The sequence below is a fragment of the Protopterus annectens genome, chromosome 17.part0 (assembly GCF_019279795.1).
Source record: "Protopterus annectens isolate FY-2018-M chromosome 17.part0, PAN1.0, whole genome shotgun sequence".
NCBI lineage: Eukaryota > Metazoa > Chordata > Ceratodontiformes > Protopteridae > Protopterus > Protopterus annectens.
The window spans coordinates 624,835,058-624,859,851 of NC_056751.1; the positions used below are offsets into that span (position 1 = coordinate 624,835,058).

A 24,794-nucleotide genomic window follows, 5' to 3' on the forward strand; every position below is an offset into this window, starting at 1 on the left:
CTTCTTCCCAGGGTTACTCTCAAAAGAGACGCTTTATTTATAAGTTGCCTCCTCAGAAGAAACTGAAGAATCACACACACCATTGTGATCACTAAAATGCCTGTTTTTAGACCGTCCCACATGGGGCTTATGCTGCCATTGGTAAAGCAACCTAGTTTGAAAATCGTTCATATCTCGGGCCAGTTTTTTTTTTCTAACAATAATATCACATTCCACCTTCTCCAACCTTTACTTGATCTCAATTATTTTTGCCCCAACAGTTGAATTGGAAAATCCCTTTTCTAGGATTATTCCATTAATAAGATGTCACTCCATATTTTCTCTAAAGCTCTGTTGTTATGCTTAATCAAGACTCTCAACCAGCCAAAAATGCAATCAAGGATTACTTGCTTCCACTCTTCACACAAATTAAATACATTATACATAAACCTGTGAATATATTAAATATATATATATATATATATATATATATATATATATATATATATAGATAGATTATATATATATATATATATATATATATATATATATATATATATATATATATATATATATATATATATATATATATATATATAAGCTTATTTGATGATATGAAGTTGGTGGAGAAATACTTAAATCTCAAAATCACACCTAAAGCTCTCCATGTGGATCGTCTGCCAGTCAGTGAGTTTAGGGAAGATGTATAAGATTTGTGTACAGAAAATATGAATAAAAGTGGTGCACTGGTTTCTTGTGCTGTTTGTTATTTTTTGACGTCTGTGTGTTGTTTTACAGTCACTGTATTGACTGTATATACCTCATGTGTCCAAGTGTGATAAAACTAGCTACAGCAAAGTATTTCAGTTTGTTTTGCACGTATGGCATACTAGTCCTCCAAAGACAGGCTAATGACCATTTAAAACCTTATCAACTAAGCAGAGTTAGTAATTTTCATCTGCAGTCAACACCCATGTCCCACAAGTACAATCACTTTGTTGACTGTGTACACGTTAGATCTCTGATCCTAATAAAAATAATATTTGCCACAGTAACATATTTTAGAATTGTTTCACATAAACACAGGGTAGCCATTGTAAAGTATTTCAATTTATTTCACAGAGATTTACAGTAGCCTTGCAGATACAGATGAAATACTATTCAAATGAGCAAATTACAATGGGAGAAGTTACTTTCATCCAGAGACAGTCCCTGTCTAGAAGTTATAACTACTCTAGTCACAGTGTATACCTCAGATGTCTGATTTTAATAAAATAATGGCCACGGTGATATATTTCAAGTTAATTTCACATGAACATGCAGTAGCCTCGGTAAAATATTCCAACTTAACTTCACACAAATCACACAAGTCCTGCAAAGCCACATTAATAACTGATTAAAATGGGCAGATTAGAACTTGATTTTGACATGTATCCTGTAATAGCAATAAGTTCAGTAGCCAAAAGAAACCAAGTAAATATAAGCAGTACTCTGTTACAAAGATTTATTTAGGCATTGTTATTCTTTTAACTATATACTACATACTGTATTTATTGCTAGTGTTGTGCAACCTGTTTGGCAACTTAAAAATGGCAAAGGAACCAAAATTCTAGTTTCTCCTATACAAGGTGACATGCTACCAACTCACAGTATTTTTCTGATACAGCCAATACATAGAAAAAAAACAAAGTATTACTGTATAGAACAGAGATCTGATGGTGATAAAAGTAACTATAGCGAATGTATTCCAAATTTCTTTCTCATAAACAGTAGATATAATAAAGTAATCTAACTGCATGACAAATTAAACCTATTCCTACAAAGCAATAAAAATGACCAAACAACATTTTACAGTCATTTTAATTTACAGACAGCCCAATGTTTAGCAGTTATAGGCTGCTTTGTTGTTTGTGAACATCTTAAATATCTCGTGGTAGTAAACTAACAAAATTGGTGACACTATATATTTTAAAAATTGCTCTCCATCTCTCATAGCCCATGTCTGCATACAAATACAGATATAAATATACAGTGGATATAAAAAGTTTACAGACCCCTGTTAAAATGCCAGGTTTTTGTGACATAAAAAAATGAGACCACAATAAATCATTTCAAAACTTTTCTCACCTTTAATGTGACCTATAACCTGTTCAATTCAATTGAAAAACAAACAAATCTGTTAGGGGAAAAATATAAAAAATAAAAAAATGTACAATAAGCTGGTTGCATACGTATGCACACCCTTAAACTAATACTTTGTTGAAGCACCTTCTAATTTAATTACAGCATTCAGTTTTCTTGGGTAGGAGTCTATCAGCATGGCACATCTTGACTTGGCAATATTTGCCCACTCTTCCTTGCAAAAGCACTCCAAATTTGCCAGATTGCGATGGCATTTCTTGTGTACAGCCCTCTTCCGGTCACCACACAGATTTTCTATTGGATTTAGTTTTGGGCTTTGGATGGGCCATTCCAAAACTTTAATTTTCTTGTGGTGAAGCCATTCTTTTGTTGATTTGGATGTATGCTTGGAGTCATTGTTGTGTTGAAAGGTAAAATTCCTCTTCATCTTCAGCTTTCTAGCAAATGCCTGAAGGTTTTGGGCCAAAAGTGACTGGTATTTGGAACTGTTCATAATTCCCTCCACATTGACTAAAGCCCCAGTTCCAGCTGAAGAAAAGCAACCCCAAAGCATGATACTGCCACCACCATGCTTGTTCTTTTGGTGATGCGAAGTGTTGTTTTTGCACCAAACGTACCTTTTGGAATTGTGGCCAAAAAGTTCATCCTTGGTCTCATCAGACCATAACAGATTTTTCCACATGCTTTTGGGAGACTTGATGTATTGTTTTGCAAATTTTAGCCAGGCCTGGATGTTTTTTCTGTGTAAGAAAAAGGCTTCCATCTTGCAACCCTACCCCCGAGCCCAGGCATATGGAGAATACGGGAGATAGTTGTCACATGTAGTACACAACCAGTACTTGCCAGAAATTCCTGCAGCTCCTGACCAGTTTTTGTCTTGTCTTTTCATCAATTTTGGAGGGATGTCCAGTTCTTTGTAACATCACTGTTGTCCCATATTTTCTCCACTTTTTGATGACAGTCTTCACTGTGTCCTTGGTATATCTAATACTGTGGAAATTTTTTTGTATCCTTTTCCTGACTGATACCTTTCAGCAATGACATCCCTTTGATGCTTTGTAAGCTCTCTGTGAACCATCGCTTTTGCTGTAGCAGGCAACAGAGTTAATGTCAATAAAATCCTACTAGGACAGCAAACACCTGAAGGTTTTGGGCCAAAAGTGACTGGTATTTGGAACTGTTCATAATTCCCTCCACCTTGACTAAAGCCCCAGTTCCAGCTGAAGAAAAGCAACCCCAAAGCATGATAATGCCACCACCATGCTTGTTCTTTTGGTGATGTGAAGTGTTGTTTTTGCGCCAAACATACCTTTTGGAATTGTGGCCAAAAAGTTCAACGTTGGTCTCATCAGACCATAACAGATTTTTCCACATGCCTTTGGGAGACGATGTATTGTTTTGCAAATTTTAGCCAGGCCTGGATGTTTTTCTGTGTAAGAAAAGGCTTCTATCTTGCAACCATACCCCCTAGCCCAGGCATATGGAGACTACGGGAGATTGTTGTCACATGTAGTACACAACCAGTACTTGCCAGAAATTCCTGCAGCTCCTTCAGTGTTGCTGCAGGTCTCTTGGCTGCCTCCCTGACCAATTTTTGTCTTGTCTTTTCATCAATTTTGAAGGGATGTCCAGTTCTTTGTAACATCAGTGTTGTCCCATATTTTCTCCACTTTTTGATGACTGTCTTCACTGTGTTCCATGGTATATCCAATACTGTGGAATTTTTTTTTTACCCTTCTGCTGACTGATACCTTTCAACAATGACATCCCTTTGATGCTTTGTAAGCTCTCTGTGAACCATAGCTTTTGCTGCAGTAGGCAACTGAGTTAATGTCAATGACATCCTACTAGGACAGATTACCTTTATTTGGGATTAGTCAGAGTCTCTTTAGTTGATGGCAGGTGTGTACCCAAGAAGACCGAATGCTGTAATTAAATCAAAAGGTGCTTCAACAAAGTATTACTTTAAGGGTGTGCACATACAACAAAGTATTAGTTTAAGGTTGTGCACACTTATGCAACCAGCTTATTGTACATTTTTTATTTTTTATATTTTTCCCTAACAGATTTGTTTGTTTTTTAGTTGAATTGTACAGGCTATAAGTCACATTTAAGGTGGGAAAAGTTTTGAAATGATTTATTGTGGTCTCATTTTTTTATATTACAAAAAATGACATTTTAACAGGTGTGTGTAAACATTTTATATCCACAGTGTGTGTGTGTGTGTGTGTGTGTGTGTGTGTGTGTGTGTGTGTGTGTGTGTGTGTGTGTGTGTGTGTGTGTGTGTGTGTGTGTGTGTGTGTGTGTGTGTGTGTGAGTATCTGTTCCTACAGCAGTGGGTCTCAGGTGGCCATCTGAATGTTCTCTATTAAATCTGCTGCTGGTTACCAGCATTCCAATCCTGCTCTGTTACCATGTGTTTCATTACTCCCAGATGTACTTTACACCAGGGTTATTGTACCCTAAGTGTAGTACTGTCCATCTGTTTGCATTAAACCTCAATTGCCACAACTGAGCTCACTTGTTGTCTTTTAAACCCATCACTGGATTTCCCATCATCCTCCACTGCTGTATCTATCTTTGTGTCAACAGCAAATAGTTTGATAGTGTTGTCTGTTCTATATATTGAAGCAATGAGGGGGGAACGCAATGGGGTGCGAATAAGATGTAATTGGTGGGGGGAAGTGTATAATTTGAAAGCAGAAAGGTAGAGAAGAGGAGAACAAAGAGGAGAGAGAGGCAGTCAAAAAACAGCAGCTTTTAGTGATGTGTTTACATTAGGAAACTGTTAGTAGAGTGCTAGTGGTTTTCATTATCCCTGACATTGGTTCTTTCACCAAACACTCTCGGTTCTACCATAATAACTGTGCAATAAGCCACATTCTGAGTCTTGGCCTTACCCCATAATTCTACCAGTTTTCCAAACAGCCTTGCTGAAATCAAGGTTGACTGTCTCTGCTGGATCACCTTTAATCCAGTCGTAAACCAGATCAAGTTGGACTGGCTGATCCTTCTGGCCCTGAACCCATGTTAGTTGCTTCCCTGGAGATTGCTGTCCTCTAAAAATGCTATTACCTCTCTTAGAATTCTCTTTATGACTTTTTCTGCCACTGCTGTTTTGCAGATTTTTTTTTTACACTCCACATTAACTTTCAGTCACCTGATACCTATGCAGTAGCTAATGATCCGTTAAAGATATCCATCAGGAGTTCTCCTAACATTCTGGACAGATTTCTGAGAGGTCTGGGATATAGCCCATCTGCTTATTGTCCTTTATATTCCATATTTTCAGCCAGTTCCCTCTGAACTTCCTCTCTTTTGTCTTATCGCCTGCCCTCCATTCTCCCTATCCTGCCCTGCTTCCCTGCAAGAACAGCAACCACCTGTTGCGTTCCTTTAGGAAGTATAAAGCAAAGTATTCAGTACCTCTGTTTTTTCCCAGTCCTGTGTCAGTTCTCTTCCAGATTGCTCATCTTTGCCATTTCTGTACTTGAAAATGTATTGAAATGCAACATTCTTTGAAAATGCATTGAAACTCAGCAATCCTTTAAAATGCACTAAAACTCAACAGTCCTTGAAAATGCATATCTGATGACAGTTTGGTAGTTGGTGCAGAGGACACAGGCTCTATTCTCCTGTAATCAAGGTACAGGGTTTGAGCCTTAATGAGTTAACCAACCTGCTATCCCTAACTGAGGCATTTTATGCAAACACACACACACACACACACACACACACACACACACACACACACACACACACACACACACACACACACACACACACACACACACACACACACACACACAATTCCTTTCCCCTCTCCCATTCTCCATGTTCACACACACACATTTCTTCACACCTCACCTGCTGTCCATGCTCATGTGCTCATCTCTTTCATCTGGCAAAGGAGCATCAGCAAGCAAGCAATTCTCCTTGATTAAATAGAGTTTATGACACTTCCGCTTCCAGTGTTCCAAGCATGTAATATTAATGTTTAAATCTGCATGCGTCTTTGGTATGATGCACCTCACAGATGGTACTAAAGACATATACAGAGTGCATTCTTAAAGAAGAATTTTTTTTTTATTTGTTTAGAATTAAATAGTGTGGTAGCTCCCCTGCCAGTGGACCCTAGGTAACTACCTATGTCACCTAGTGCTTGATCCAGCTCTGGACCTGGGCATAGTTCTGGCTTGTATTTTTGATTGTGGATTACTGCTAGTTGAGAAGATGAAGATATGGAACCTCAAGCCAATTTAATTGTTTAAATGGCAGGCAGTGATGTGTTCTATCTGACATGTTGATGATGAACTTAGCTATTGCACTGTAGCATTGTTGGACTCTGCAGGTTAGTTTGTCAGACTGGTAAGAACAGGTGCTGTATACAGCAGGGTAGGAAGTAAGTAGGCTGTAGCAATACCTACTCTTGCAGTGTCAGTATGGAATGGCTTTGCTCTGTAGAGAATGCCCAGTTTGGGATGAGTTTTTTTTTTTAATGGCTTGTGTGATATGCTTCTCGAATTTTAGTTTGTTGTTAGTGCTAACCTCTAGCAGTTTTGTGTGGTCCACCTATTCTATTACAGTGTTTTTTTTTTTTTTTTTTGTTTGAGGTTATGGTGAATTAATTTGTTACACTATTGTATTGCATTGGGGTAAGTAACATTAATTTTTTTTTGGGGGGGGTTCAGGAGAAGATGGGAATTTTCAAGCAAGATTTCAACTGATGAGAAGGATGCCTGCATTTCAATTTGTATGTAGGGTTTCTAGGGGGGTTGCTGAGCACATTAATATGGAGTCATCAGCATCAGCATACTGCACAACACTTACATGCAGGAATGCTAAGTGGAGGTTGATGGTAAATATATTAAAAAGGAGGGGTTCTAGAATTGAGCCTTGGAAACTCAACTGACATGGGTAGGAAGGTGGGGTTATTCATTCTGCCATTTTGCAGCCTGTTTTCTCCCTGTTAAATAGCTTTGGAACCAGTGTAGAGAGGAATTATTTAGTCCTATAACTGATAGTGTGTTTTACAGTTTTTTTGTGGCAAACTGCATAAAAAACCTTGGATAGGTCCAAAAATGAATGGTCAATTTGTATATGTGAGGTTAATTAGTGCTGTAATATCTTTTGCTTTGTTTTAAATTGTGCAGCAACATTTGTTTTTTAAGATGCAGGAGTCATTCTGCATACAGAATTTGCAGCTATTAAAGCCACATGATTTACTAATTGTCATTAAAAAAGTATAGATTTTGACCTTGTGATTCTTCACAAGGAGCTGAAAAAACTGAATCTGAATCTTGTGTGGACATTGTTAGAAGATCCCGTTTCTTTCCAGTAGCAGAAACAATATCAGCATTCTAGCCTTTTATTAATTTTTATTAATAAATTAATTAATTATTATTAATTATTAAGTTTTATAACATACAATTCATACCACTGCTCCATTTTTTTCCAGTTCCATTCTTCAATTCTCCTGATCGTATTCAGCAGATGGATAACTTAAATGAGGAATTGGCTATAAAGATTGCAATCTCCAAGAATCATCCTGGACAGAGAAACTTCAGAATAGAAAAGAATCCACAGACACAAGCTCCACTTAGTTTTGACTCTGGCCCGGATGAAGTTAAAGCCTGGATGGAAGCAAAAGGCTTTAGCAGACTGTAAGTTGCCTTTGGTGATTTGAGCAATATCAGTCCAGGGTACCTATTAATGATTCAGTAAAGATAACACTGTAGGACTTCCAAACTGATGAGCAAGTTAGATGTCTTGGTAGTCATTGACATAGTTCACAGAGCTGCACAAGCCATCTGTGTGCTATGTTTAGTACGTCACCATTTTGGATCACAATTCATAGACATGCAATGAAAGCCATAAGAGCAGTGTGCTACCATAGTCTGTTCTTCAGGAACTACACACAAGAGTGCATTATAGACAGTTGTGTGCCCCCTCCGCCAGCTGCCAAATGTTTTTTTTTTACATCCATTCAATAATACTGCTGTCACAGATGTAGACACTGTGGACCATTGATGAGGCTGAATGGGATCTGTAGAAGATGGTACACATGGCTGGCCAAGGGTGATTCCTAAACAATGTCAGGCTCACTGGTCATACATGGATGCAATGCCTTATTCGCACTGTACAGACTAGAATGAATCTGGTGTTCCCGGTGCTCTTACTGGCAGGATCTGTGTCACATCACTTGTTGGCAGGGGTAAGTACCTTGTAGCAGCAAGTTACATTGAACCACAGGAGTCTTTAGGATAACTGTGGCTATATGGCACAGTAAAGTGTTTTAGGCACATATTTTTTGCTATATTTAACAAATGTTGCTGCTCTGGCATCCTTAGCAGCACATCAGTATAACAGGATGACTGACACTCTGTATAGAAATGCTAGCTGGTTGTACATGGTTGTGGCCCTTTAAATTCCACAAAGATAGGCAATCAGTACTAATCTGCTGCTTGGTCTTTAAATTTCAGACAGTGTTTGGGGGGTGATTTGCATAGACATGTTGTGTACACTTCCACAGTGGAATAAGAACTGACATATCAGAGTCTTACCCAGATGTGCAGCCATGTTGCTGAATAACTCACAGCTTTGGTACATGGGTTTTCTGTACAGTAACCCTGCAGTATGGTACGCAGCATTTACAGATATTACCAGATAATGTTTTATAATGAATCATCAAAATGGTTACATATTTTTACAGTATTAAAAAATATATCACAGTATAAAAAATGAAAGCATTGTAGAAACTGCAAAATAAAGAAACAAACAAGCAAACAAACATACAAATAATAAAACTTAGTTTTGCAGAGGGAGAGGACCTTGAGACCCAGATCGTCTGAGTTCATTTAGCTGACTTAGCATTCAAGGATCTAGCCAGGTAGGGAAATCATCTGGCTTCTGCCATTTATGGTAATATGATTTCCAAAATCCTTCACTGTCCTCTGTCATTGCTGTTGTATATTGTATAGCCTATTTAAGTATTTTCCCACCAATTGTTTTCCATATATCCATAATACTAACTGCCCACACAGCAAACCAGTATTGCACTTGAGTGAACCTCCCATACTGCAAATTGTCTCCTGCTCATTTTCCCAGAGGTCTCTAGCTACATTCTGAAGGGGTCCTGAGTTAATACTGTTCCATCCTTGGCATATAAGAGACTTATTTTAATGTTTTGCACTTCAGTTAATTGCTTAGGGTGCCACTGCTTTTTTTTTTTCTTTTTTCTTTGTTCATTTTACCATTAAATCATTCTAAAGGTCCCTAATACTTGCCTTGACTGATGGGGAAGGAAGAGGTAACCGGGAACATATTTTCCTGGGAGTGTAATGAGCTGGTAGACTTTAACGATTCCCTGCAGACTGCTCTGTCAGAGTTAGTGGGTGAGAAAATCGGTGGAAGTAAGGAAATTTTTTTTTTGAGCAATGATACAGACTCGGAATTGCCTAGACATAGTAAAGCCTTGCTTAGTTTAATTATGGTGACTGCCAAAAAAAAAAGCAATTACTAGAAAATGGAAATCAAAGTCTAAACCAACTTTACTAGAAGTGGCGAAGATAGTAACAGAGATAAAACAACTAGAATGGGGATCTTTAGAAAAGGACAGGAGCAAATTACATAGGAAAAATGGGAATTGTGGGATCAATATATGCAGAGGAGGAACGAGGTTTAAAAGAATGCAGGATTTGAATGAGCTATGTAATGTTTGACTGACAATGACTGGATATAGTATAAGTGATGTATAATAATTGCAGCTACAGTTGTGTCAGCACGGTTTGTAATGTATAATGTTCGCAACTGAAACTGTGTCATTATACTTTATTTTCATTTATATAAATGTAAGATTGCCTATGTCATATGTGATAATTTAATGAAGATGTTTCTTATTTAAAAAAAATATATTTTACATCTTTGTCATAGCATTACAATAGCAAGCAATCTTTTTTTGAGTGGTGTTATATCAAGAGATTAGTAGTGCCCTGTACAGATAGAAATGCCCAGAAAGTAAATTTTATGTATAAAGCTTCCCATAGAACTAAAGCCTGTAACTTAACTTGGCTAAAACAAAGCCATTGTGTAAAGACAAGTTTAGAGCAAATAGTTTGCACATTAAACAGCACTACTATTAAATCATAGCACATCCTAACCTACTGTATTGTCAAACCCCAGAGACCACCCAAGGAGACCTCTGTATAACCCAGCTCATGACCTACAGTAGCCCACTCAAATACAATTTCCATATTCTCAGTAGCCAGCTTGGTGGATATGGGTATCCTGAGACAATATATCAATTCCTAGACAACCCTTTAATCCTTAAAAAAACAAACACAATACGCAAGAGATGCACATACACAATTTCACTGGAGGCAAAAATTTCACATTCAAACAAGGTTGTCAAGAAGGCGCACACTACATCCACCACACATAGTGTCTACCACACACATAGACCAATTTATGATGAGGCACTAAAAAGCAATCTTCTCAAACCTCAAAGACTTCTTAAGTCTATAAATGGTAAGGCCTATCCCCAGCAATCTCTAAAGTACTCATCTAAAGCAACACCAAACACCACACATATTCTTACACCCAATGGAGCCCCACGAGCAAAGCCCATAAGGCAAGCCAACACATTACCCAGGGCTCTTGTCATAGGGGACTCCATTGTATAACACACAGATGCTCCACCCACCAGACGGGACTCCATTGTGACACACAGATGCCCTGCCCACCAGACTGAACAAGGAGAAGATAACTGTTAGTTGCTTATATGGAGCTAGGATCTGCCAAGTTACGCATGCGCTAATCACTACACCACAGGTACCAGTATGATTCTGTCATAGTCCATGTGGGCATTAATGACCTGAAACATATTTCCCTTTACTATATGAAGAGAGACATTGTTGATCGTACTGAATATGTGTCTCAGGTAGGTATGTGCTTTGTGTTGAGTAGCATTCTACCTTCACCAAGGTTGATGCATTAGTATGAACAAAAGATAATTGACTTTAATAATTGGCTTAGTTTCTAGTGTCCTTCCAGTGGGATTCAATATTTGTCAGCATAGGAGGTCACATTTAACAGACCACGTTGCTTTGCAAAGGATGGTCTGCACCTGTTTCCGCTAGCCACCCGAATATTGGTTGAAACTTTATCCACGTCCTTAGAGCCTTTTCTTAGGAAATACCAAATTGACAAACCTGCCTTTTTTCATAGTAAATAAAACCAAAGAAACCTAAAGGTGATACTACTGAATGCTAGCAGCCTAAACAAGAAACTCCACAGCTTACAAGCTCTCCTCACTGTGGAGAATATAGACATCTGTGTGGTTATCGAGACATGGTTTAAATCTATGGATGGTACTCCACCAGTGCAAGGCTTTAGTGCCTTCTGCACATTTAAGCCATCAGTTGCACAGACAGGGACAAAAGGTGGAGTTTCAATCAATATTAGCAACAAGCATAACTCCATATTGGTTAAACAGGAAACAGGACGATGCCCTGGAATTTATCCACATTCATATCACCATAGACTAAGACCCATATCATATCCAAGCAAGCTATAGGTCACCCTTCATGTCCCTATAATCCCATAGCTCATACCTAGACTACTGGATACACCAACCATTAAACCAAATGCCATATTCATGGGAGACTTTAACTACCTCTCTATAGACTTAGAAACATACACTGCCTCATACTGACAGGTTCAATGATTCCTGGACTTTATTAACACAAATACTGTTGACCAAATAATGTGTACACCCACCAGAGGTTCAAATATACTGGACCTGGTACTCACCAATATGTGAGAGCGCTACCCCCACCCAATGTTGTGTCCCTGATTGGTGAGGTTGGATCACAAAACGATCTCCTTTGAAATAAAAATCAACTTGGTAACCCCAGCAAGCCTTGTAAGCTAGAATCTATTCAATGCAAACTGCACCCTATTAAGCAACATTTTTTTTCAAAATTCAGTCTCCCTTCCAAACCTGAGTTCACAAAAACATATGCAGAATTGTTTAGAGACCCTGTACAACCATGCAATTGGCTGTATAGAGGCTGCAGTACCTACTAGAAGCAAGCCAAAAACAAACTCTAAATTAAACAAACTGTGCTGTTGGAATTCTAATCTTAATAGGATGTATAACAAAAGGAAAAGAGTTATGGCTGAAATCAGGAAGAGCAACTCCCACAATGATTGGAGTTCTCTAAACTAATCAGGATACTAAGAGTACTAATTAAGTCCATTAAGGCCAATCACAAGGTTAAGATAGCATCAAACGCTAAAGACAACCACAAGGCCTCCTACAGCTATGTCCCAAACCTCAAAGGTAGCAGACATCAGTGTGCCGAGCTGGTGGTCAATGGTCCTATCTTCACAGTGCAGAGCAACATAGCAAATTTGGTGGCTGACAAATTCAGCTAAACCCCCCAAACATACACTCCCCTCTGCCTCTCTCCATACTCCATGAAATACCTACTAGCATACCCCCCAAACTGTTAACAGGAAGCAGGTCTTGGCAGTGCTCGGTAAGGCTAAGAACACAGGCTCAGTGGGCTCTGACAGTATCCAAGGATGCCTCCTAAATAGATGGAAACATAAACTATCAGGACCACTTGAGTCACTTTTCAGTTATAGCCTCAAAACAGACTTTATACCACCAGAGTGGAGGACTGTCTGTTATTCCACTTCACAAGGGTGGCCCATCAGCTTAACCTAGAAACTACAGACCTATTAGTCTGACCAGTCTAATATGTAAAGCTATGGAATGAATTATCATGGAAATGCTTAACAAACACATAGGCAACCTTCAGGCACTGGATCCAACCCAGTTTGGCCTTGTCAAGAGAAGATGATGCCTACTAACCCTGGTGTACTTCTTTGAAAAGGTCACCAAGGCCCTTCTATAAGGTCAACAAGGGAATGGATGAGGAAAAATAGTGCATGCCACCTACCTAGAGCTGACTAAGGCATTCATTAAAATGCTCCACTCAAGTATAGTTGACAGACTCACCTAACTGGGCATAAACCCCTACAGAACTCAATGGATTGCCAGCTGGCTACCAGACAGGACCCAGAATGTTAGGATTGGTGATACCACCTCCATTAAGAGACTGGTCACTAGTGGGGTACCTCAGAGCTCTGTGCTGGGACTGCTCCCATTTGCCATTTACTACTTGGAGGTAAAAGTTAATTTCAAGGGCCTTTAACTGACCAAGTTCACAGATGACTGCACATTGGGAACTGTCATAGAATCCCCTATGACACAAACATGTTACAAGAAGGTCTAACACAGATAAATGATTGATGCTAAAGTCACTGACTAAACTGCCACCCTGGCTAATTACTCCATCAATAAGACACCCCTAAGAGTTGACCTAGTATTCAGGAGTCTGGAAACATATTTTCACAGTAATCTGGCCTTTGACCATCATGTAGCCAAGATGGTAAGAAGATCATTCTATGTTGCTCAATTTATAAGTAAGGGCATGGCATCCAGGTCCAAGGATGTCATAATGGCCCACCATTGAGCATAATGCCCCCTTCTGTTTGTATATGACCAAACATATGCAACATTTGGAACACCCACACAGGTTCCTTACCAGGACAATCCAAGGTATAAACTCATAGTACCATATGGATAGCCTTAAAGCTCTATCTCTGTATTCTGTCTTCTATAGGTTACTGAGAGCTGATCTATGCCTGGCATACAGGACATATTCAGAACCTGATCTGAAGGGTCTTTTGCACATCCACAAAATAAACAGCATCAGAACCACCAGATCCAAGGATTTATATTTTACTTGTGACATAAATAAGATATGTTGGTAAGACAGATATGGATCTTCATGCTCTGGATCAGGCTCCCCATCCATGTGAAGTAGAGTCCATCCCTAACTCTATTAAGTGTAACTTTGACCAATAGGTAGAAAATCAGAAATTCACCACAAGTTTGGGCCCCATGTCTCTGACAGACAGAGGCAGACCGTAATGCCCAAATTAACATACAGCCCCCAAAATAACCTCTAGAAACTCCCTAACTAACATATCCCAACCTAATAAATTTCCATAATACGTAGGGACGCAATTGGGTTGGATTGCATGGTTAGGCTTATAGAAGTCCTGATGGTCAATAGCATAATCTATAACTATGAACCTATGCAAGAAGTGAGTAGCAGGGCTGGAACAGGCTGGCTTATCCAGCGGTAATGGTACTCATTTTGTCTCATTGTAGGAGCAGATTGAGAAGAAAGGCTCAGAATGTGCTCCATTTGCTTAGAGACTAAGAATATGAGCCCAGCTGTGGATGCAGCAGGCCAGTCCTGGCACTGTAGGTGTGCAGATGCACTCACTGTCATGGCACCTCTTTGCAGCTTATGTTACAACACCAACCTTGGTGACCAAAAGGGGAAGGTCAGGAACATGAGAAAATCTCCTAACTTCCTGCATAATGGGAGCCAAGTTTCCTGGCATTCAACTGCTTTCTCACCATCCTCCAGTGTTGGATCTGGAAATGGGTCAGTAAGAAAAAATAAGTGTTGGTGGCTCCTGGGGGTGATATGGCTCAAGCATATGATTTAAAATAAAAATAAGTTTCTTTTCCAGTATGGCAGTTTTACTTTATAGTAATTTTGTGTAAATATAACACTTATTTTAGTTACAGAACAGAGGGTCAGAAGAACTGTAATATAATGCAATGCAAAATGAAATTACTCTGGCTTACTAAGTTTGCAGATGACTGCAAGCTAGGAACAGTCATTAAATCCCCAGATGATTTAGCCATCCTGCAGGAAGGTTTGTTCCAAATAAGTAACTGGTTCCAAAATCGTGGACTGAAGTTAAACATCAAAAAAAAAAATGTTTGTATCCTTTGGGAAATCATCTATCCCAGGGAACTACCAAATTGATAATATACCCCTAAAAGCTGACCCAGTTGTTTGGAATTTGGAAACTTATTTGGAAAGTGAAGTAACTTTTGCCTAACTTGTCCCCTGTTGTAAGAAAGTCCTTTTGTATTGCACAGCTTATAAATAAAGGGATTGTGTCTAGATCTAGGGATGTCATTGCCCCCCCCTTTATTCAGACCTCATTAAACCACTCATTGAATATAATGCCCCCTTTGACATGTATCTGACTAGACACGTGCAACAACTGGAATGCCAATAGAGATATCTCACTTAAAGGATACAAGGCCTAAACAACATCTTCAACATGGACTAACTCAAAGCCCTGCTATTATACTCAGTATCCCACAGACTCCTAAGAGGTGATCTGTGTCAGACATCAAGACATCCTCCGACTCATTACTGATGGATTTACTGCTCATCAGCAAGTCAAATGGCATCAGAAATACTCAGTCTAGAGATCTAAACCTCTTCTGCAACATCAACAGAATGGTTTGGAGGAACAGGTATACCACTGCTCTGGAACAGACTCCCTATCCACATAAACAAAGTTTATTCCTGTCCATATTCAAGCGCAGAAAATTTACCCAGGGACTGCCCCTTGTACTACTACTACTACTACTGGACAGAGCCAGCTCCTAAATGCATTATCCCATGCATGGGCCCCCCTCAAATTATTTATGGTATGATCCCAGTTATTTTCATATTAGGGGTAATATATAATTATCGACCCTAGGATGTGTAAGGCCAATCTCTAAACAAATGGGGTAAGTTAATTTGAGCACAAAAAGGGAAACTGGCTAGGTTTAAAATGGCCTGCAAAGGCAACTAGCGTAGTACTTACCTATGAACTTGTATAATAACAACAAGAAATGGTTTGCTGCCTGCTTAGTGGGAAATGGTCTTAGGAGACATATGCAAGCACAGTGCAAGTTCAAGATTCTGTTAAGTGTTTTGTGCACAGCAACTGGAATGTGGACACGTGAAAAAGAGTGAGACTGCTGCATTACTCAGGTCCACAATTATAATGAACTGGATCAGCAATTTTATCTCGCAAATAAAAATATAACAAGAAGTTTAGTGGCAGTTGAGGCTGCAAGCAGATAAAATCCATGGATTAAATATTATGATAAACATCAAATGTTTTTTTAAAAGACAGAAATTTTAAATGAACTATTTTGATTATTATATAAGTTAGGCTATCTGCCACTATTTTTATGTTATTGTATTTTTATGTCATTGCATTTTTATAGCATATTTTTAATTAGATATGTAGTTTGTCAGCTGACTGTTTTTTTTAGGGTATAAATATGTTGTTTTATTGTTTGTATGCATCTCTGAAGAAGTTTGTTATACCTAAGATGAAAGTGCTAAGTAAAGTTTTCTTTTCTTGCTTCCTGGCATGTTGGTGCTTATTTCTTTAGCAATACTGATATTCCATAGTTTGTGACAAATTACTATTCTTTTTCCTGATACTCTGCTATTATAACCTTATCATCATGTTTCCCTTTTGATGCATATGTAAAAATATGCAAGGCTTACATGTAATGATCAGTGGAATGCCTGTGTAATCATAGCAAGGCAAAGTCGCATTCACAAGGTTCTGTAGGCACAGCATTGTTTTATTTTGCCAATGGCTGGATATTGGTCATTCATGAATACAGAAGTCGTCTTTGTGATATTCTCATTCTGTTGCTGTGTGCCATTTTAAGAATGGAATATAATTATTATAACATGTGAAAATGGAACCCTTTCTTTAAGTTATATTACTGTCATTCTTTGTTGCCATAAGAATTGTGAATGATATTGAAATAAAAAACTCTTGCATGCTTCCTGCATATTTATATTCTGTGACTGTATCTACAGGACAGTTAATCAGCTTGGCATACTAACAGCAGCACAGCTGTTTTCTCTAAATAAGGAAGAACTGAAAAGGGTTTGTGGAGAGGAGGGTGCCCGAGTATATAGCCAGATCACAGTTCAGCGTTCCCAGATTGAGGTAAGTACAAGACACCTGCAATATCATAACATCATAAACTGCATAAATATTGTTTTTGATTGATGAGTTAAAAAGTGAGAAAACTAGTCAAATATATTTTGCATTGATGAGTTAAAAAGTGAGAAAACAGAAGTATAAACTTGAAATGTAGGTAAAATAGCTTTATCTATAATGCCCTTATTATAACTTAGAGCAGCAAAGCTGTAGTGGTATTAAGACTAGTTTAATACAACCAGTAGTTTGCTGTGTGGTTTTTGTTATTTTATATTGACCAGTAGATGGTGCTATTGCCTTTAGATGAATGCATTTAGAAGCTATGTAACTTTTAGGTTTAGATGGTTTAGTTTATATAATATTTTTTTATATAAGTTTTTATACAACTTTTAAATGTATTTATATTGGTATGAGCAATATTAATCATGTGTATTTATGCATTATATGCAATTCAGTATTCATAATCGTGGTGACATTTTATATGTTCATGTCATGTATTAATATTTATGAAGCATAGAACTTGATTGGTGGATTTTTAATTAATTGGAGTGAGGCCTCTCTGTAGGATGTCTGCATCACTTGGGGAGTTAATAATGGCTCCCAGCTTGCAGTCATCTGCAAATCTGGTCAACCAGAGTCTCTTTGTGTTGGCCTGGACTTCTGAGAAGTAGATGCTGAACAGGAGAGGACCCAGGACCGATCCTTGTGGGACTCCACTCATGACTGGTCGGCAGTCTGACTTGACTTAGAGTCCACTATTTTCACACTGTGTGTTCCATCTGTGAGCCAGTTTGCAACTCACCTAGTGATATAGGGGTTGATGCCTAGTTTGCTGAGTTTATCAATTATTCCCGAGTGAGGAATGGTATCAAAGGCCTTGTCCAGATCAAGGTAAGCTGTATGCACTGCCTTACCTTCATCCACAGCCCTGGTGACTGACTCAAAGAAGTCAACCAGGTTGAGCAGGCATGATCTCCCTTTCACAATGTCAAATTGTGTATGGTCTAGAGTTTGGAGATTTCCTATATCTTTGTTAACTAGGTCCATGATGATGCGCTCCATAGCTTTACATATCAGACTTGTCAGGCTAATGGAATGATAATTCCCAGGATCTGTAGTCGCTCCCCCTTTATGGAGAGGGATGACTGTAGCAGTGCGCCATTCGTTAGGGACAAAGCCTAAGGTAAGGCTGTGACTGCACAGAGCAGACAGATGTGGTGCCAGTTTGCTTTGTAGTTCATGTAAAACACAGCTAGGAATATTATTAGGTCCCATGGAAACTGTATTCTTGGCCTTGGACAATGTAGCTTTAACCTGTGTTGCAGTAATGCTGGGTTCCTGACATTCTTCCAGTACTGCGATTGGTCCTTTAGGGGGGAGGAGAGGGATAAAGTTGGCACTGAATTGTGTGAGATACCTTGTATCTTTCAAGTCTTCAGCCCTTGAAAGGCATACTACACACACCTCATTTGTTTCAATGTAACATAACTGTGGTACTGAATTTGTTGTAGTCAGTACTGCAGTTAGGTAAGAGACAGGCTTGTTTCCAAAACACCAGTGATTGACACTCATTGATGTGTTCACTGTGTGTGATTGGCTGGATTTTCCCTAGAATGTTAAATTGCTGGTGTACTAAGGATTCCTCATTCCCCATGATGGTGTGAGCTTCGAGTTACTGCAAATGGGAGGGGCCACCCCACATTCAGGGGTATGAGGGCTTGGCCTCTACTGCAAAATACTTTTTCTGTGAGATTTTTTTGCATCCAATTGCTATTCACATTGCGAGCGTGCACCCGTTTGTGATTACAGTTGTATCAGGTTATCATAAATAAGTTGAATATTTGTTAGGGAACCAAATAAGCGGCTGACTTTAACTGAATAAGTAAAGCAAAAGGCTACTTTATTTGTTGAATTACATTACATTCTCACAGCTATTTCATTAGTTAGTTTTTGTTTGTTAATTAATCTAGCTATAGTGTGTTGACTGGGTTAGTTCCACTAGGCTACTGGCCTATTTTCAGGGAAGACCTGAGGTGGTATTTATTTATTTTCACTCTGAGGTCCAGAAAATTGCTGCCTTGCCTGTTAGCAGTCAGGAACATGTCACCTCATTAACTGACTGCCAGCAAAAGTAGATGTTAATGACCTAAGAGATGCTGAAGTGAAGTATACATTTCTTAGGGGATTGGTAAGACTGGATTTGGGGCACTGTTTTCCATATTTTCATAAGTTCATAGGTAGGTACTAGGCTATTGGCCCTAGGGCCTATATAAGCCTAGCCAAAAAGGTACCCTGGCTTTCACCACCCAAGAAAATTATTTTCCTGTGTCCCTGTCGAGCAGAGCCATAGAAGTGATCCCCAGGGTGAATTTCCTATTTCCTATCCAATCATTAAGATTTTTCTTGAAGAGTGCTAATGAGTAGCTAGTCTGTTCCAGAGTTTGGGAAGTCTCTGGGACAGGAATCTATCCCTCCAGCATGTTCTGTTTATTGTGGTGACAATGTTTAGGTCACTACAGCTTGTAGCTTGGAGGGATTGGGATTTCTTTGTGGAGCATGTCCAACAGCTCTGGGTTTGACATAGACTTGTATTTTAGGCAGAGATTGCCTCTGAGTAGGCGATATGCGACAGACTAAAGCTGGAGTTTTTTGAGACGGTCTATGTAGGGCATCTGTTTGAGGCCAGTAATCCTCTTTGTGAGGTATTCCTGTGGCCTTTCCAGTTGTTGTAGCTGTTTTGTGAGGTACATACCAAAAAGGGCGTTGTACTCTATAATGGGTCTAATGAGTGATGAGTAGAGGGGAACAATGACCTCTTTTTTTCTGGATGAGAAACCTTTTGTGATGAGGTGTGCCACGTAGAAGGATTTCCTGACCACTATGGCAATGTGATTATCAAAGGAGAGACTACTGTCCACCTGTGTCCCAAGGTCTCTTATCACACTTTCGGTGTTAAGTAGACTACCACCTATGTGGTAGTTCATGGGTACAGAGTTTTTACCAAAGGAGATGACAATGCACTTTTTGGCATTGAGCTTCAGGCCATGGCTTTGACACCAGGCATCTGTCTCAGCGAGGCCCTTTTGTAGGTTGTACACATTGTTAGGAGTTTCAATTATGGCTCTTAGTTTGCAGTTATCTGCAAACTTCGTTAGTCAAAGACCTTCTGTGTTAGCCTGTACTTCAGAGAAGTAGATACCAAACAGGAGAGGACCCAGGACTGAACCCTGTGGTACTCCGCTTGTCACTGGTCTGAAGTCAGATTTGGAGTCTGCTACTTTCACAGTGTGGGTTTTGTCCATGAGCCATTTGGTAGCCCATCTTGTGACATAGGGATTTATACCTAGTTTAGTGAGTTTATCTATAATTCCAGAGTGGGGGATGGTGTCAAAAGCATTGGCGAGATCTAGATAGGCTGTGTGAACCACCTTATCCTCATCTATGGCTTTGGTGACTACTTCAAAGAAGTCTATCAGGTTTAGGAGACATGATCTGCCTTTTACAAACCCAAACTGGGTGGGGTCCAGAGTTTGGAGATTATCAGTGTCTTTGTTTATGAGTTCCATGATGATACATTCCATGGCCTTGCAGACAAGGCTCATCAGGCTAATGGGGCGGTAGTTCCCGGGGTCCGTCATGGCTCCCCTTTGTAGAGTGGGATAACCTTCGCAGTGCGCCATTCAGTGGGCACAAAGCCTGAGGTGAGGCTATGATTGAACATGGTGCTTAGGTGGGGTGCCAGTTCATTCTGTAGTTTGTGTAGAATGCATCCTGGGATATTGTCAGGTCCCATGCATGCTGTGTTCTTGGCTTTGGAGAGTGTGTTTTCTACCTGTGCAGCCATGATTACAGGAACTTTGCATTCTTCCAGTATAGAGATGGGCCCTTTAGTGGGTGAGAGGGGGGTAAAGTTAGCACTGAACCTATCTGGCAGAATGTTGGCAATATCAGTTGGTTCTGTATATTTAGTGCCATTGTGCTGTAACTCAGAGCAGATCTGAGTGTTGCCATTGAGATTCTTGACATAGCTATAGAATTCTTTGTGGTTGTCTTTAAAGTCGGTGGCAATTTTGTTTTCATAACTAGCTTTGGAGGATTTTATGAGGGATCTCAGCTTCTTACTGAGGCTGACCAGGGAGTTCTTTTTATTTTCATGGCCTTGCACTGAAAGGGAGACTGGACTAGTAGGAAGCATACAATAGAGACTGAACAGAATGAAGATGGAGAGGATTGGGGTATGAGGACACAGTCGAACAGCTTATACATGCACACACATGTGCGTGTGTGCACACACACACACACACACACACACACACACACACACACACACACACACACACACACACACACACACACACACACACACACACACACACACACACACATACACACTGATAGATTATTTAGGTTAGAGATCAGTAGCATTGCCGATGATATTCAGCCTTACTTATAGCTGCAGATGTGTGTGTGTGTGTGTGTGTGTGTGTGTGTGTGTGTGTGTGTGTGTGTGTGTGTGTGTGTGTGTGTGTGTGTGTGTGTGTGAAGGGTACAAAATAATTTTTACTGAGTTTTAATTAATATTGGTAACATTACACTGGAAGGTACTGGGCTCCGTCTGTGGTGAGTGAAATTGTGAGGAGCCTTTTATTATAATTCTGGCCTGTAGTTGTACAGTGTAAAGCTCATTGGCATGTTGTAGTTACCCAAGAAAGTGGTGCACATTTGTCATATCCCATTAAGGATTACCTGGTACCAATGGGAGATTCTGACCCCATAGTGGTGGTTCTGTTGCTTTGTCTTTTGGCAGCAGCAGTACAAAAGTTAGCACTCATAGCCCCGGATTATCACATTATTAAAACAAATGTTATTCTCTAACAATAGTACCCATTTATAGCAAAAAGAAGCAGCTGATAAGTATAATTTATGAACTATTTTTTGTGTAAGCAGAGAGTAGGCCACGTTTATATTAGAGGTTGTCTGTTTCAGGTGATTCCAAAATAAACTCTAGAGCCGTGATTGATGATCCTCAGACCATTCAGGAAAAGGTCTACAATGCAGCTCATAACAAAATGCTCATACTAAAACACTTAATATGGTTGAGCAGCTGTTCACCCTACACAAAGGACACCTTCATTACATACCTCTGTCAGGCAGGGCAATGTAATACATTCCTGAAATCTGCAGTTTTGGTGTGTGTGTGTGTGTGTGTGTGTGTGTGTGTGTGTGTGTGTGTGTGTATGCTGTACAACATGGCATTGCATAAACAGTTGGAGTAGCAGCTTGGTGTTTTGGCAGGACCTTTCACACTAGTTGTACTAGTAGTGGAAAGGTAGTGTGGGAAGTCAGGGCATCTGTATCACATCTGAGGCAAAGATGAGCACAATTCTTAGAAGACGACCCGCGGTAGTGGTGCTGCGGTAGCGTTGTTGCCTCACAGCAAGACGTTGTCATGTTCGATTCTCAGCTAGAGCGTCTTCTGTGTTGAGGCATGCGTGAATGGGCTTGCCTTCGTTGAAGGTTGTGCATCAGGGCTGGTAACTCGGCACGTAAAAATCCACTACCAAACATTAGCGGACCGGAGTTCCGCTGTGGCGCCCCCTAACTGGGATAAGCCGAAAGACACAACAACAACTGTCAAAGAAGCAGTGTATGGTCCACACTATTAACCATTATATACATAATATAGAATATAGTGATGCATACTTAATCACATCTCTGCAGGACTGATCACACTGTGCATCAAATATCACCATACCCATGCAGTTTAGACGGTGGGCAGAGCACATTCATTATCACTTGCACAGGTTGTTGGGGACACATTAAAAGGTGACTACAGTCCTATGCAATGGATGAGGGTCATTGGAGGTAAACATGGTAACCGTACACTCTGGTACATTGTGGGTTGGTTACAGATCACATACCCCAGGGGTAGATCAAGCTGTTATGTCATGATGTTAGGGTTGCCCACTGTATTTTACTTGATGTGATCCATGGCAGGGATAATGGAATATTGTGCTGATCCTGATGAGCACATTTGCCACTAAATGGTGTTGACTATGAGCGTTGTTGGCAGCCTGTATGCCCACAAGTGACATGGAGGGAGTAGAACTATGGGAATGTATATGTGCAACCTGATGAAGCTTCCTAGAAGTTGAACCAGAGGAGTACCACAATCAGCCATAACCTGGACAACATCCACAATTGGGAGTGCCAGGTTCTGTGACAACACGCGACAATGAGGCCATCTCTCTAGTCTAATCAATAGAAGTTGGGATAGTCTTTTTCTGACCTTCCCAGATCTGACCCTCCCACAGACATACAGGGTGTCTGGAGACAGATAGGAGGGCCATTGAAATGTGTCTCATGGAGTCACTGACGGAGGCAACATTTGATCCCAGTGACTTCAGAAGCATTGTGTGCTGCATTTTCCTATACTGCAGGTCACTGTTCACTTGTTCCATGTGTCCCAGAATCTACAGAACACACTCACCATTTCCTCAGTGCTGTGAGTGGTAGTGGCAGCCATTTGTGCCTGTTATCACTGACCTGCACATCCATGATTAATGCCAAGGGTCAGTCGTTTCAGGGATGATACTTGAGTAGTCATGGTGCCTAACCCTCCCCCTCATGTCTATCTATGATTGGTATGTTAACATTTCAGATACTGTGTGTACAGGGAACAGATGTGAAGGTTGCAAGGGACAGTCAGGTAGAAGTTATCTGGCATGCCCTGGTGAGGCTGTGTGCTCAGCCTGTACATCTACAGGTGCCTTTTTTATGATGAAAGTGGATCACCTCTCTTTAGTGTTGCAGACAGTGACTCTCACTGTAATGGTCTTATCTATTGCAATGTCCTATGCATTTTCCTTTGGAAGGAGTATCATAATCATTAATCATTCACTGAACCTGTTACAGAGACCTATTATGGCCACCCTGAGCATTCACATCATGTGCTTCTCACTGCCACATCTGGTCCCATGGCAACTTTCTGTTTCTGCTTTGCCAGGTGGGGGTCATCATAGCCTGCAGTAGCACTTCATTCTCCTGGGTTATGAACTTTTCCAGCTATTGCTTTCCTCAGGTGACCATAACAGTACCCATACAGCTGTAGGCAGAATATGTCTGGTCATTCAGTGTGGAGGGTATGCTGTGTGATAGCTATACTTACAGCTACCCCCCCTTATGCTTCTGTCTGAGTTGTAATTAATACTTTACACAGCCTCCCACTTCATGTTTCTGTACTGTACCTATGACCTGAGGTTCACACCCACTTTTCTGCATCCGCATATCAGCTACAGTTAGTGCTAAGCACTACCCTGCTCCCCCCCATAGTTACATCCTGTAGCCATGCCTTAATATGTGGCCCCAGAGCCCCACACCCACTCTGCATGACGTCAGTGCCATTCTAGTACACAACTTTGATTGTGCTGCTAACATGTATGCGTGTAATTTTCTACCATTTTGTCATCCTTCTTTAGGTCTAGTTGTGAAGAAAGAGGGGGTGGGAGATAAGGCCACACTCACCCTGGTCTGCATTGGCAAAAGTATCTCATGCTGGGTCACCACTGTCCACCAGGAAGGTTCACTGGTGCCCTGTATGGTTGCTTATAAGGAGGAAGGAGGAAAGATTCCTATTCTGAATGTGGCTTGGTGGAGTCTGCCCTAGTCTCTTGGCATCATATGTAGAGGCTGAACTGTATCCCCACCTTAGCAATGTGGAGTACCGTCATAGCTTGTGGAGTTGTATGACTGGCAGGCACCAC

At 40.1% G+C, this 24,794-nt stretch overlaps 1 protein-coding gene across 1 annotated transcript in view; it reads left to right on the plus strand.

Moving 5' to 3' along the window:
• EPS8L2 (EPS8 like 2) overlaps positions 1–24,794 on the plus strand; it is a 1,747,011-nt gene that overhangs the window by 1,704,271 nt on the left and 17,946 nt on the right. Inside the window, exons 19-20 of the mRNA XM_044059131.1 lie at positions 7,580–7,784; positions 16,905–17,037. Coding sequence (XP_043915066.1) covers positions 7,580–7,784; positions 16,905–17,037 — 338 coding nt within the window. The remainder of the gene's footprint in view (positions 1–7,579; positions 7,785–16,904; positions 17,038–24,794) is intronic.